Source organism: Corvus cornix, chromosome 7 (genome assembly GCF_000738735.6).
Source record: "Corvus cornix cornix isolate S_Up_H32 chromosome 7, ASM73873v5, whole genome shotgun sequence".
Classification (NCBI taxonomy): domain Eukaryota; kingdom Metazoa; phylum Chordata; class Aves; order Passeriformes; family Corvidae; genus Corvus; species Corvus cornix.
Genome location: NC_046337.1, coordinates 8,376,810 through 8,392,460, shown reverse-complemented (window position 1 = coordinate 8,392,460; position 15,651 = coordinate 8,376,810). Strand labels below are relative to the sequence as shown.

At 45.5% G+C, this 15,651-nt stretch overlaps 2 protein-coding genes across 3 annotated transcripts in view; one reads left to right on the top strand and one right to left on the bottom strand.

Annotated features, from left to right (window-relative positions):
• The window catches only part of CCDC93 (coiled-coil domain containing 93), a 71,019-nt gene extending 68,683 nt beyond the window's left edge, over positions 1 to 2,336 (top strand). For both annotated transcript variants that reach the window (XM_019290495.3, XM_039555451.1), the window contains one exon: positions 1,162 to 2,336. In XM_019290495.3, the coding sequence (XP_019146040.1) occupies positions 1,162 to 1,215 (54 nt within the window). In that variant the 3' untranslated portion in view covers positions 1,216 to 2,336. The remainder of the gene's footprint in view (positions 1 to 1,161) is intronic.
• Positions 1,512 to 14,810, bottom strand: LOC120410306 (5-hydroxytryptamine receptor 5B-like). Its single transcript, XM_039555452.1, is given in 5 exon segments — positions 1,512 to 6,963; positions 13,794 to 13,868; positions 13,870 to 14,205; positions 14,207 to 14,368; positions 14,370 to 14,810. Coding segments are annotated over 5 exon segments (1,098 nt in total). The 5' UTR covers positions 14,562 to 14,810; the 3' UTR covers positions 1,512 to 6,630.
• Between the last annotated feature and the right edge of the window lie 841 nt (positions 14,811 to 15,651).

The window sequence follows — 15,651 nt, the reverse complement described above, 5'->3', positions numbered from 1 at the left end:
TCAAGTGTTCAGTGATCCATTTTGACTTGACTTGTACATTAATATATGCACAAGATTTCCTGATATGATGCTTATCACACCATGTTCATCATGCATCTTGGTCGTTTTCTCCATGTGACTCTTGGGATTCTGAATCTGATTCTGGGAATTCTTCTTTCACTGCTAGATTGGCACCTCTGCATGTTACAGGGAGCGGTTATCAAGCAAGCTGTGTATTTAGGTTTTCAAGTGGAGTCTCTTGAAGATCTGTGAGCAGTTAGGTATTGGAGCAAAGAGGGGTGTGGAAATGTGTGTGAATAAGGAGGAAATGCAGAGTCTTGGTAGTTAATCTTCAGGAACCAGCCTTGTTGCCTAATGACTGTGAAAGCACTGTACAACACTTCATTGATTTAGCCTTTCCCTAGCTTTTAATCATCATGTGCTTCTGTTAATTGCTGTCTCCATGAGAATGAATGAATGAAAAGGAATGCTGCAGGCAAAGTTGTCATTTGGCTTCATATGTTTGAGGAAAAACATCTTTGTGTAATTATTCCTGCTTTGTTCTGAGACAGTTCCTTCCTGCTTCAGACAGCGTATCCTTGCAGAGTGACAGGGGCTGTTCAGCTACTTGTCTGACATACAGAATTTTACATCCTACTTGCAGAATTTACGTGGATTTATTTTTAGGTTTTTTACCCATTTTTCTTCCATTGCCATGTGAGGGAATTTCTATTCAACCCTGCTACCCTTAAAATAAGTCATGGTTGTGGTACTGAACACAGGTGTTCTTATGTAAGTATATTTCCTGACCTAGAGTTGTTCTCTGAGCACTGACTCTTTTGCAAACTGTCCTGTGACATTCAGATCACCTACAAGTAATCTCCATTTCAGATTTATTCTATTCATAAGTTAAAAGCTGGGTTTGCTTTAGCTACATGTAACAATTTCAGATGAGTGATCAAGCAGTGTTCCTTCTGGCTTGCATGTCATAAAGTCTAATGAATATTGCCACTGGAACAACATTATGGATGAATCATAATTATCTTCAACTCATCATCTGCTCCAGGCTGCTTTGGATTTTGTAGATGATTCAGAATGAAAGGGTTTGGTTCTGTTGATGTGGAGATACAGGTAGCAGAGTTAAGAGCAATTCCTCCTTACATGTTTGCTCTCTGTTAACAGGAATGCCGTAAGAACGAAATGCTGCTGTCCAAGCTGAAAGCCAGTTCTTCCTGAAGAACTCCAGCTGGGGAAATTTATAGAAGATTGTTCAGTCCATTGAATCTCTTTTGTGAGGTGACAGTTATAACTGCAATGTAGATGTATATATACAGATATATATAAAAAATATATATACACAAAGCTGTAAAAGTCTGTTTTTTCCAGTATGTGTTCAGTTTATATTCCCTCATCACATGGCTGTATTATTCATTATTGCCTCCACTACACAGTAAAGAGTTAACACAGTACAGCAAAACAGAAATACTGTCTAATTTTATTTATTTGGGTTTGTTTGGTTTTTTTTTTTTTTTCCTACTGTAAGGATAGTGGGAATGTTTGTTTATTTGGGTTTTAACACTGAATTAGGTGAAGATTCTGGTATAAGTTTACATGTACTGTGTAGTACGTCCACCATCCCACAGGATGAGCACTGCAGAATGCAGTAGTTTGTTAACTTCGGCCCAAAAAAACCCCACAGAATGAGATTCTTCAAACTCACCTCACCCGCTAATAACTTCACATTATTTTAATTTACACTCTAGCCATAGATAGGACTCCAAAGGATAACAATTAATTTCTAATGGTTAAGAAAATGAAAACTTACCTTGGATAATTCCTGGTGTAAAATTATAGATCTATATTTTTATAAAGTCTAGCTGTTGTATAAATTTCTTTGAAATTTCATTTTTATATATAGAGAGTGTGCTTGTTAAATTAATAGCTCCAGGAAAAAACACCTTAATACTAGGACCACCACATTATCCCTGGCTGGGATGAAAATCAAAGTCTGTCACCTGTAATATGGGAAGATAAAGACTCAGACATTCTGCTCTAATGAACTGATGCTCACCTTTGAAGGCAACAACCTACTTACCCTGCTGAAGATTTGCTCTTGAAAGTTCAGAAACTTTGTGGGACACTTTCTGAAACATTTTTTGTATCTGTATATACAGTATTTTATAATTCAAACAGTTGCTTTTTGTACTTAACACCAGGATTTTGGACTGACTTCTTAATGTACATGTCATCTTCAGGAGAAGAAAATCCATGTTCCTTTTTCCCACTGACACTGATGACAGTGCTGTTCAATTACTTTCTATGGCAGTGAATATAAAATAAAGAATGTTTGGAATCCAGTCACATTCTGCTATCGTGTTTTTAAGGTGGAACTTGCCTTGGAAGCTTTCCCAGGCTCTTGAATTACAAGTGCATTAAAAGATGAATCGTGTCCATAGTCAAATGAGTCACTGGTTTTTTGATGTCCTGGTCCTGTTCTTCAGCACAAACAGAAAGAAAACCTTCCCACTGAGCCAGCTGGAACCTTGCTCCCCAACACGGGTTAGTGAGGGAATAGATCTGGGCTGCTCCTCTTGCATCTGTTCAAAAAGTCAGTCTGCCCAGAGCTAGCAAAACAACAAAGGCAGAATCAGATTCCAAGTCCTTTCAAAGAAGGAAAAATTTACATTCAGCATTCCTTCAAAGAAGCAAACCTGCATTGAGTGCTACTTGCAGACTTTCTGTAGTCGGCTACAGAAGGTGTTATTTCTGTCTACAAACTTTGCCCTCTATAAAAACTGTAAGGCTCTTTCTAGTTTGTGAATTGAATAATTCAACTTTGGCACCAAGGACACCTGCTTGGGAATTCAAGCTGTGCTGTGCTAGTGTACCATGCAACTCTAAAAAAGTAACTTGAATGGACATTTCAGTTTGGGATTTATCATTTTAATCACAATTGCTTTTTAGCATCAAGCAAAATTTCCTAGGTAGGGTAAGTAATGAACTTGCACGTAGAATAAATGATGTGGTTATTTGTTCAGTATAATGTTGAAATTTACGCTTACCTGCTACAAACACAGTAACCTGGAAATTTCCACAAGAAATATAAAAATGTGAGATCCGTTGCTCTGACCAGGAACTTGTGATTTTTACTAAAATATAAATCTGAGGTTTTTGAAGATGCAGCTGTTGCTCACAAAGAATAAATCAGAGTCCAGATAATAACTGTCTATTGTAGCTGGAGCCCAGGGCAGATGGATGCTACCTTTGCTGTGAGACCCATGTGAAAAGAAGAAAGGAGGCTGGTGAGGGTGTGAAAGCAGTTCCGTCAGCTCTGGCTTTCTGGCACAGGCTCTATGTGTTGGGTGCCATTTCTCCTCATACCTGGGCAGGAACCTATAGCAAGGAGAATCTGCCTTAATTCTCCATCTTGGCTGATTGCAAGGGAGGAACTGAGACTTAGAATTCTACTTCAATATTGCTGGATTTCTTTGTTGAAAGAGAAAGCTCTTACCCTGAATTCATCTAGTGTTACCAGGCTTGTAACATTTACAGGACTTGCAGCAAAACCTAATTTCTTTCTAAGGGTTATCAGCATTTTCTGCTCACATTCATCTTCCAAAGCCCTTTCATTTCTGCACAGTCTGGGCTCCAACAGCACAGCAAACGGGCCTTAATTTAAATACAGCTGCTGCAGGATTCCCAGAGCCTTGCTGCAGGATGCAGCAACGCCCTTCTGCTGAGCAATAGGCTCTGGTAAGTTTTTCTAGGAGCAAATTCCATGTCAAGAAATAAAGTTTAAAACTAGCAGTCCACTGTGTACAGAGACGATTGGTGTATTCCAAATCGGCAGCTTCAGTTGGGGAAATAAATGACTGTAATGTCTAAGCTCTGCCCAGTGATGTTCCTTTGGAATACCTGCTTTTTTTTTTTTTTTTTTTTTTTTTTTTTTTTTTTTTTTTCTGTTTGGACAGTCAAGATACTGTGTCATTTATTTTAGTTCATTTATCTTAGTTCATATGGGACCATCCAGCAGGTTAGGCAACAACCACAGACACCATAATTTCTTTGCCCTGGAGTAAGCTGTGATTAAAAACCAGAATTTTAAATCCTGAGTATGTGCTGCTGCTCTTCTAAATGCAGTCTGCATTTAGAGCCAGTGTGGGAAGTTGATTTTGTTAAGAGTTTCCTAAAGCCACTGTAATGAAATGAAAGCTCCACTTGCTTCTCGGTACGGAGCCAGGCTGTGCGAGCCTGTCACTGTAACAACTCACTGCTGGCACAGATGCTTGGGTGGGCAGAGCACTGGCTGCTTCTCTTCAGATCTGCTCACAGCAAAATTCCAGAGGCCCAGCCTCACCTCCTAAGAGAGCTAAATTCATCCTTGAGGAGGAGGAGAGCTGCGTCAGTGCCCTGCTGCAGCTCTCCTGTGAGCTGAAGGCACCCTGCTGCCCATCAGTGTCTGCAGCAATGCCACGTGCGCAGCTGCAGGAACAGCTCTGTGGGGTTCTCCCAAGTTCCAGAGGCCAAGCCATGGTAGGAGGTGCCTTCACAGCCTGTGTCGCTCCAGGGAAGGGCTCCTGCCCAGGAACCAGCGCCGGGTGCTGCTCCAGTCAGCTGGAATGTGCAGCTGGAGTATCACTGCTGCTCCTGCAGCCAGACTGGGATGGGCCAAGGGTTGGCATTAGATTTGTGTGACAGTAATGGCTTGGCTTAGCAGGCTGAGGGAGTACAGGCACTAAAATTTGGCCAAAACATGTTACTAGAAATTTCAGGAGTGCCCCATGCAGAAGATTTGTATGCTTTTCAACACCAACTCAAGACAACCTCTTCATTTCCTCCTTCCATATCATCTGTTTGGATTTTAAAGGTTTTAGAGCAATGACTCTCTTATATGAAAAAATTCAACTGACTTGAAAAAACTGTCAGTGGTTCTGAACGAGGCTGCAGGTTTTAGTAGCATTCAGTCTCTCACATATGTGCCTTCCTTCTTGTTTAACTAAGCCTCCAAACTCTGGTTGGAATGGTAGCTATTCCATATGCAGGCAAGTTGAGAATCAGAAGGGAAAGTTATTTACATTGGCATTTAAGTCTGAGTCACTATCTAACTACTCTTCGAAATTCTAGGTTATTAAAACTTCTGAATTCCCACTGAAATTGAGAGAAGCATCCTCAGCAGGAATGCAAGACACACAGGAGGCTGTGGCTGCAGGCACAGCAGGTCACACTGGACTGCCACAGCAGCGCAGGTGTGAGGTACAGCACTGCCTGACCTCACCATACACCGTGCTCCTGAGATGCAGCCAAGCTTCCCTAAGCTTCCTGGGACTCTATGTCAGTAAAAAGCTGCCATGCTAGAAATACACAGAGATGCTGTCAGCTCTCCCACTCAGAGCAGGGGAGGAAGTAAAGCCCACCAGAGAAACAAATACGGAGCAAGATGGGCTTGGCAGTATGCAGGAAATACATTATTTATGTATATATTGTTGGGTATGGGGTGTTTGTCAGATCTTGGGAAAACAATTTAAGGCTTGGGTTTGAGTCCCTTTGGGTTTTTGGGAGTCACTTAGACCCAATAGCATCAACACCTTTGTTACAGGAGAAGGAAGTTGATGCCAGCTGACAACTTGTGGACTTTACTCAGGTTGGGTGATGAGCACATTTATGGTGCAAGGCCCCAGACACAGTGCAGGCACTCACCTCCCACTGCCAAGCAGCCACATGTTGCTGCCAGCACAGCTGGTGTGACTGAACATCATGTTTGGTGTTTGTAACACAGATGCCTGCTCAGTTTTATGGCAGCACAAAATAACCACGCATTCAGTCCCCATTCACTTGGAGGTGTTGGTGTCTATCTTGAGCTCACCTGGGTTTCATAAAACAGGGAGAGCCTGAACCTGGCAGAGTGACAGAGGACAACACAGGTGAAAACTCCTCACTAGATCCTCCTGTGCAAGCAGTGAGAACACATTCTCAGGGGCTCTGAATAATTTTATACTTGCCTCTTGTTTCACTTAACCCCAGGGGACACAACTGACCCATCTGACCAAGCCTGCCCATCAAGCCCTGCTGCTTGCAGAGTACACAGCCCCTCAATCCTGGCAGGGTGTGTTTCTGAGCTGCTTAGTCATCCACTTTAATTTCACATCAACTCAAGGACTGATTGACTGCAGCATGTTTATTCCCTTCCAAATAAATCTCCAAACCGAAGCCAGCATCCTGCCCATATCGCAAACATGCCAGTACTGCTCAATTAGCAGCTCCCACTGGTGCCTTTGCTAATGAGGAGAGCTCCAGCACAGCCCCGTGGCCGGCTGGGTGGGATCAGCCATTGGGTGTGCCGGCCACAGCACCGGCCACACACCGGGCTTTGCTGGCACACCTCAGCGTGCGTTGGTTTGAAGAGCAGACGGGAGGCATTCCCTGCTTCCATCTTCTTTGCCAAACCCTGGAGAAGCACATAGGTATTTCTAAGGGGGAACTGTAAACTCTCAGTAGGTTTATATCCAGACGTCTTCCATCTTCTTTTTCACGGCTCCTAAATCCCCTCAAGTAGCTCTTCTGCATGAAAACTGTACATATCACAGGCATGTTTCCCTCAAGAAATCTCTCTATTATGCAATAGAGCAATCATATTCTCCTCTGTCTCCCCTTTTATCTCTGCTTTACAAAAAGGTTCTTGAAGGCATTGTTGTAATTTTTGTTAAATGCTGTATAAATAAGAGGATTAAAGAAAGAATTTGAGTAGCCAAGCCAAAGAAAGATGCTTTTCCAGACGGGTGGGATATTGCAGGAACAGAGAGGACTTATTAATGCTGTGATGAAGAAAGGGATCCAGCACAGTACAAAAACTCCAATTAAGATGCCAACCATCAGAGCTGCCTTTTTCTCTTTCTGTTCTCTCCATGTTTCTCCATCTGTCTGGAAAGTGATAGCTGCACGACGAGCTGTAAACACCATCTGTGGTTCCTGCGAAGCTTCCTTCACCTCAAACAAAAGCAAACACAGTTTCTTACCAAGACAGTTTGTTTGAGTGAAGTATTACTTTTAAATGACAGCACAACATCTGTGCACCTACCACAAAAGGCCTGAACTCCATTCCTTCCATGCTAAAAGAAAGAAAATACCCCAGAGTGCCAAAGTTACCGGGTCTTCTCATTACACTGGAAAAGCTGCCAAGTGTAGCTGACAAACAGAGCTAAATAAAGAGCAACTGGTGCCATGCGTGTTGTGGGACACTTCTTCAGTTTATTTTCTTGGATGCCTTCATACCTAGAGGGAAATTGGGTTGTTAAGGCAGGCTAACAAAGGCCTGTGTCTGCTGCCGATCCCTGCACCAGACTCATGCTGCTAGCTGGCCTTTAGACCTGCTCCAGGTGAACTGCTTTAGCAGGGGGCTTGGATTAGATGATCTCCAGAGGCCCTTCCAAACCCTACCATTCTGTGATTCTGTATTTTCTCAAAAAGTACTCTATTGCCAGAAAAACACCATTTCAATTGGCCTTCAGTTCAAACTCTGGCTTCAGCAGAAGTCATATAAGAGAGGAAAAAATTTCAGCTACTCCAGGCTGTCAACAGTGCTTCTTGTCTCCTCACCAAGGGCAAGACATTCATCTCTGCAGTGAGTACAGCACAGTGCTCTGGGGCAAACTGCTCCTGGGCAGAAGTTATTCATGTGCTTTGAGTCTGACCAGATGAAGACACTACCTAGTAATTTTAACCTGAAGATTGAAGTATCTGCGATATTGAAGTTCTTCTAGGCACTACAGTTATGAAGAGAGTGCAATAAAAACAACAGTTTAAGGCTGTAAAATTTGCCTGAGTGATAATTCACAGCACTGCAGGACTTTGACACCACTCCAAAGATGGCTCATTGTTAAATTAGCCACATATTCCACATGCATGTGCCACCTTTGTAATAGATGGAGGGCCTCTACTCAATATGAGCATAGCAATTCAGACATGGGAACACTGGCAGTGGATGAACAATCACTCTTCAGGATGGATATCCCTGTCTGCACCCTCAGACATGAGACAGGGCTGCAGAATATAAGAGCAGCAGATTGTCGGTGCAGGCAAATAATGGAGGAAAATGAAAATCACATCTGTTCTGACAATTAAAATGGGACACCCCTCATGTAGCAAGGATCACACCATTTGTCTGCAGAAGGACTTGCTCTGCATGTCCTTAATCACACTCTGCAAAAAGGGATGAATGTATGACATGAGGACAAATCTGTGACAAGCAACCCTGAAAGATTATGTCTTAGCCCTGCGGAATAGTTACATAAGTGCCTCTTGGGAAGAGCCATACAAAGGACTTCGTCACGAGCATCAGGCACAGTTTGGTACTGTATTAAACCTTCAACTCTTGCTCAAAAGATGGAGCCTGCTGTGTGCCATCATCAAATCAGAGCCTTCTCACTACTTCCGACTGCAGAGTTTACTAGCAGCGACCCTTTTATCACTTAATTACATATTGTAAGAAAAAGTTATTTCATTTCTTTCCTAGAAGATACCACAGGTATCCTCATGTGTTTTCCCCAATGAAGCCTGCATTTACAGCCTGATCAAGCTTCCACTGAAGTCAGAGGAGTTTTTACAAACTTCACTGGTTGTTAGGTCAGGCCTCTGAATACAAAACAGCAAGTGAAAACAGATCATGGTACCTTCTGTAAATTACTTGCTAGAACTAAATGCAGCTCTAACTGTACCAGATCTGCAGTTCCCAGCACCAATTCCAGAGGTTTTGCATGAGTCCAGTTTCTAGTGTAAGTCACAACACCTCACCTTTATCCTGTACCATGCAGAACAAAGGACAAGTACAGAACCTTTACCCCCATTTTTGAGCACTAACAAGCAGCCTGTGATAGCAGAAGAGGTGGTCACAGACTGTAAATGAGAGCAGTCCATGGAGATGCCTTGGGTTATGCTGGAGACATCTCTGCAGTGCTGCACACTGCTCTCACTTGGTGTCTAGCAGCACACTCTGCCTCCGGCACAGATTTCCTTCCATCTGCCCAGGCACTGCTCCAGGAGCTGCGAGTCAGGAGCACTGGGGAAATAGCTGATAGAAAAGACTGCTACTCTGAGGCCAGAATTCGGGTCTAAATTCATGAAATCAGCTATTTCCAGGACAATGGGCTCTGAGAAGTGCAGAGATGACTGCTTTTCTGTGAGAATAATAAAGAGAGTGAATTAAGGAAATGAGCTCAAGTACAAATCCTTCTACAGACACAAAGGAGTTTGATTTAGTTCCAGAATTTATTCCTCTGTATGTTGATCAGCACTTACAGTTCAATGCCCCTTCTCTTGTTTGTCTATCCCCAGTAAATTACTACTATTAAATGGCTACATGTTCCCAGAGCTGTATGCTCCCAGTTCCTGTGCTCCTAGAATGTCATAGAAAACATGCCACCAAGGAGCTTCTGACAAAATCCCTTGATTTAAAATGTTCCTTAAAGCTGTAATGATTGCTATTATTGGTCCTTTGTGGCAGGTCCTGCACCTGCAGGGTCTGCAATAACAAAACAAAACAACAGTAAAGATGATAAACATCAATCAAATCTGGCTTACTACCACAAATTCAGAGCTTTGCTTATCAGTTTGATGCAGCAAAGGTCGTTACTGCCTCAGTGCAGCCCTGGCACACTTCTTGCTCTTTGAACAAGAACACAAGAAACTAAATGCACAGCAAAGGATCGAAACATGGAAATGTCTACACTCTCTTGGATGCTCCACCAACATGACAAACAGTTCATTTGACAGGGAGAAGAACACCCACTTTCTCTCACAGGATTTTCTTCTGCTATAAGCAGGACAAATTCTGTATTTCTCCCAGGAAATCACTACCCACTCCAGTTTGCTTCCTGCCTCACTCTTTTCTGGACATTTTTTGCCACTCTTCTGGACAGCTGAACTTTGTTTCCTGACTCATCTCTTGTACTTGTACAGTCAGGGGCAGAAATAAGAAATAAAAGGCCTGTGACCCCTTCAGAGAAGGAGAATCTGTTTTCTCTCCCACACTGTCCTGACTGGTTAAGTGAGTTTGAGAGGCTGAATGGGCCAAGGTGCAGAACAACACAGCACCACTGGAGCTCTGGGGCCTGATCTTACACAGAGCGGGAAGGACACTCACAAAACTCTAAGGTTTGGATCATGCCTAATGTTTTATACACCATACAAGTACTTTGAGAGGGGAGAAAGAAAAAAAACCAAACAAAACCAACAAAAAAACCCCCAATCATCAACAGAACTTTATTTTTAAATCATATGAAAGTTTAAATCTGATTTTGCAATTGCTACATGTAGTAATCCAGACATTCAGATCCCGTCATCCTTGGTTTTGCTGGGCTATCCCTATGCTACAAGGGATTTCACTGATTTAAAAGGGCACTATGCAGCAGTATCTGCTGTTTTTCAAGCAGTCTCATTTATTTCAATTGGACTGTTTAGAGAGAGAATTATTGCCTGCTGTCAACAAGGTGTGACAGAGCATAGCTCTCTGTCAGTGATGATATGTCACTGGGTTTTTAATGAGGGTCACCCACATCAGTGTTGCCTGCAGAATTCACTTTTTACGCAGTTTCATAATTAGCAAACAATTTTAAAAGCACCAGCTTAATTTAGGATCCCAATTTGGCAATTATTTTATTTCAAAGGAAAGCAAAAAACCAAGCTCTCATTAAAACCTGAAGCACCTCAGATGTTTCATGTCCATCTCCCTCACCTGAATTTTTTCAAAGGTTTTGAAAAGTGTTTTTCAAAAACACAAGTAAAATTTTAACCAAAGAATGACTCAAAATAGTTACAAAATAACTATTCTATTCTGCAGCTCTGTAAGAGTGTAGGAACATAAGGTACGTATGCCAACTTCCAGTTTCAAAGAAATGTTCTTTCTCTGTAAAAAAAAATGAACATTTTTTATATACATATACATATATATAGTGGCAACCTGCAAAGCATTTTGGTGCCTGAGTCTGTTGGCTGACAAACATCAACGTACCACCCTCACTGCTCCACTTGGTGCATTGGTTTTTCCAAGACATCCCTACTGGCATCTGAGGTCTATGAACTCAGACCTTTTTTGTCCTGAGACTTGCCAGAATGAACCAGCTGGTTGTACCTCAGGCCACAAACTGCAGCCCTGCTGTGCAGCTCCAATCCAGCACTACCTGACAGCTCATTCCCGAGTGCAACACAGACGTCTCTCCCAGCAGGGATCACTGCTGTTATTGCTCACCTCCAGACTCGGAAGCACTTCCAGCCTTTGGCACTGTCTGCCAAAAAAACCTTGCTAATATTCCTCAGATCAGCTGGTGCAGGGCACCTGGAGTGAGAACTGACATAGATGCAGAGGGGAATTCACATCCAGAGTCACACTGACAGAAGGAAAATGTTGCCAGGGTGAGCATGACAGGTGAGCATTCTCTGAGAAGGAAGAAATGGAATAAAGTAGAGGGAGGAGAGACATCAAGGGAGAAAGAAAGGGAAAATAATGATTTTATGGGCAAACCATGAGAAGCAGAACAGAATTTGTCCCATCAGAGAGGAGAGAGCTGATGCGGACAGCCTGATCACCCCTACATGTAGAGAAGCAAAGCTTGGCAATGTTGCCTTTTGTTTGCATGTAAAGAAAAAAACAACAGGGTTTTGCCAAAGAACAGTAGTAATGTGCATGAAGATTCCCCTCCAGAATTCACTGGGGAACTGCTACTCTTCCTGTGGATGTGAGCTTACTACCACAAGCTTAAATAAGATCAGGATAACACTCTGTGAGTAAATCTCAGTATCTTAATTTAGAAAGAAAACAAGAAATGCATCCTGAATGCCAGCTTGCTTGATCCACGAGTTCATTTAATGTAAATGTGTGCAGCATCAGCTCTTCCTTTAGGTGAGGAGCAAAGTTTGCATCTGAATCACAGAAGTCTTTTAATTTAAGTCAGCAAATGGAGCTGCTGGGATAATGGGGGAAGTTGCTGCCACATACCAATTGCAGATTCAAGAATCCCCGTTATAAAAGAAGTTAATATGTCAATCACACCAATATGAGAAAGATGAAGAACTACTGGCTTGAGCATTTACTGGTACTGCAATAACCCCTCCAAAATGGGTGTTTAGCTCATTCTGACAGAGCCCTTCTGTCAGTGCAGCCTGAAGCAGCCCCCAGACATTGCATCAGCAAAAAGCACTTACCTGCCAGCCATGCTGGGCCCACGCAAGGGCTTTCACAGACAGAACTAAACAGTTTGCAGCCAGACTCTTTCTTGCTAAAACTGTCATATGATGTGTCTCTCCACTGGCTTGAGCAGCAATGCCTCAGCTCATTTAACTTCCCAGAATTTGATTCCAAACAACCAGTCCTGAATGGGTATGTGTGTATGTAAAAGGCAAAGCATGCAAAACCACTACAAATAATCAGCTGGCTTTTGTGCTTGAAAGGATTATACATTAACTCCAAGCAATACATTCATCATACTTAAAGCAATTTGAAAGAAATTTGGTGCAAACTAAGGGCTGAAGATCGTAGGGAAAAAAATGCTGCTAGAGGAGATATTCTAAACTTTCCTAGAAAATTTTTTGCTTTTGCATAGAAGACACCTTCATAAAACAATATACATTAATAGTATCTTTAAGACATTACAAGCCAAATCTGCAAGCCTAATCACAATTGCCAGTGCTGTTATCTCTTGCAAGAATCTGGGGACACAACCTACAGACTCTTACTTGTGACCATAATAATGTGCTTCCTTGACCCCAAATCAAAGAGAGAAGGATTTAGCAGGGGAATGAGGCTGTGCAGGATTAGCCCCAATGGAACAGAAAGGTTCTCTGTAGGTATCTCTAACATCCACAGAGCTCATCTTTCGCTCCTGGGAAGCGAAGGTCTTAGGAAGTTCAACATGCAATCACAAAAGCATAAAGAAAATTTTTCACTGGTAGGAGAGAGAGTAAGAATATGTGAAAGAACGCAGGGAGAGTTTGCAGAGAGCACTGCCAAGCACGGTGGAGGCATGGGATGGGTGACAGCAGCATCATGCAGAGAGCCTGACTTAGAGGGCACAAGGAGCCAACCCCAACCCTTCTGAAGGGACACAGCTTTCCTGTCAGTAAGGTGTATCCCCAAAATGAACGAGACCTCCCAAATGGCTAGGGCACCGCGGGATCATAGACAATCTTTGGGATAAGAAAGAGAACATGGTTTTTAAAACAGCAGGTCATTTTAAACCAGAAACAATTAATTGCTCATTGTTTCAACATTATGCAGTGAGCAGTACTCAAGGTAAAATAGCCCAAGCACATCAGAAGGTATATATATATAGAGAGAGAGAGCATATAGTGTGTAATTTGTTTATCAAAATCTATTCAGACACACAAAGTCTGTGCTGGTAAATAAATGTGCATGCATTTACTCACTACAGGACCTAAGGAGCTCTTTTTTTTTTTTACCCTACCAACGCTGTAAAAAACAAAAAGAGGAAAAAAAAACCCCAAGGAACGGCAAATTCAGAACAAAGAGACCATTTTCAAATGTCTCTCCCGACTGGCAGTGAGTGCACCTGTCCCTTACTCTTATAACACACAAGGAAAAAGTGAGAATAAAGCTCTTCTCCAAGGGTTGCCCTTTTTGACTGGCTGATTACTGCTCACATCCAGTCTGTGACAAAGTTCAACTCAAACGGGAGCCCCAGGGCACCTCGCAGCCTTCTCGCTGTGCAGAACCCACCAACGCAGGGGTGAGGGCCGGGAGCTGGCGAGAAGCAGGATCGCAGTGCCTGGGGGAGCAGCAGGGGCTCCCTCCCCTTCCCCAGCCTTACCTCCGGCAGCGGCACCACGGCGTTCCTCCTGCGGCCCCCCATGTGGAACTTGGACGCCTTGTAGATCTTCCAGTAGAACGAAGAGCACCACGCAGAGGGGCAGGTAGAACGCGCCGCCCGTGGAGACGATGGTGTAGGACGGGTCCTGGCTGACCTGGCAGCGCTCCTGCTCGGGGCTGTAGGTCTCCCCCCAGCCCAGCAGCGGGGCGAGGGAGATGGCGGCGGAGAGCAGCCAGGTGAGAGCGATCATGACATTGGAGATGCGGCGGCGGGCGAGCAGCGTGTACTGCAGCTGCCGGGTGATGAACCAGTAGCGGTCCAGGGCGATGGCCGTCACGTTCCAGATGCTGGCCGTGCAGCACAGCACGTCGAAGCACACCCACACGAGGCACAGCTCACGGCCCAGCCGCCACCCGCCGCCCGGCCGACAGCTCCTTCACCAGGCTCAGCGGCATCACCAGGGCCGCCACCAGCACGTCCGACACCGCCGTGGAGGCCACCAGGTTGTGGGGCACCCGGTGGAAGGCCTTCACTCGCAGGATGGTCGCCAGCACCAGCAGGTTCCAGAGGAAGGTGGGCCACGGTCAGGAGCACCAGCAGGGTCAGGATGAGGACGGTGAAGATGGAGAAGGGCTCCCGGCCCCTCCACGCGCTGCCGCCCACCACCGAGGAGGAGGCGTTGGCGTCCATGTTGGCGGACGAGGTGTTGGCATCCATGCTGGGCTGGCACTGGCCCCGTGGGGAGCAGGGGCTCAGGGTCTCCGCCATGCCCGAGACCGGGGCTCGGCCCCTCACTACTGCCCCATCCCAGGCCGCCGGCACCGTCCCCAGCCCCGCTGCCGGCGAGCGGGAGCCCCACACCGGGACGCGGCTCCGCTCAGCGGCCGCCCGCCATGTGCCGCCGCCCCAGCGCTGCCCGCGGCTCCCGCCCGCGCCTGCCGCTCCGCACGCCCATCCCGGGCGGCTGGAGAAGGGAGCGAGGCAGGACTGCGGAGAGGCTCCCGCACGGGCAGCGAGGGCGCGCGGGCGGGCGGCACCGGCCGCTGCCGCTCCGCCCCAGCGGCCGCCTCGGGGGCGGCGGCGCGGCCGGTCCGTGTGGGGCGGCGGGAGGCGGCGCCTCCCCGGCTGCTGTCCGCGGCCCCGTCAGGGGCGGGACACCCGCTGCTCACGGAATCACGGAACCGCCGGGGCTGGAAGGGACGTCTCGAGATCATCCCGTCCCACCGCCCTACCCGGGCAGGGTCACCTCGGGCAGGTGTCACAGGAACACCTTCAGGTGGGTTTGGAACATCTCCACAGAGGAAGACTCCACGCCCTCCCTGGGCAGCTTTTCCAGTGCGCTACCACCCTCAGTGTAAAGAAGTTCTTCCTCATATTGAGGTGAAACTTTTTGTGTTTTAGTTTATGGCCATTACTCCTCGTCCTGTCGCTGGGCACCACGGAAAACAGTCTGGCACCATCCTCTTGGCACCTGTCTTTGAGATCTTAATGTGCGTTAATGAGAACCCCTCTCAGTCTTCTCCAGACTAAACAGGCCCAGCTCCCGCAGTCTCTTCTCGTAAGAGATGCTCCAGACCCCTCATCACCTTTGTGGCCTCTGCTGGACCCTCTCCAGTAGCTCCTTGTCTTTCCTGTACTGAGGAGCCCAGAAGTGGACACAGTGCTCAGATGTGGCCTCACCAGGGCCAAGTAGACAGCAGTAGTCTGTGTCCCACAGACCCAGGTGGTGACGAGACACCCCCTTCTCCCCATGAGGTTACAGGACACCCCTTTCTCCTCACGACCCTGTCCTGCCATGTTCCCTCAGTGCTCCCACCAACCATTTCATTGCTCTTAAAATAAGCAGTCAAATATGGGA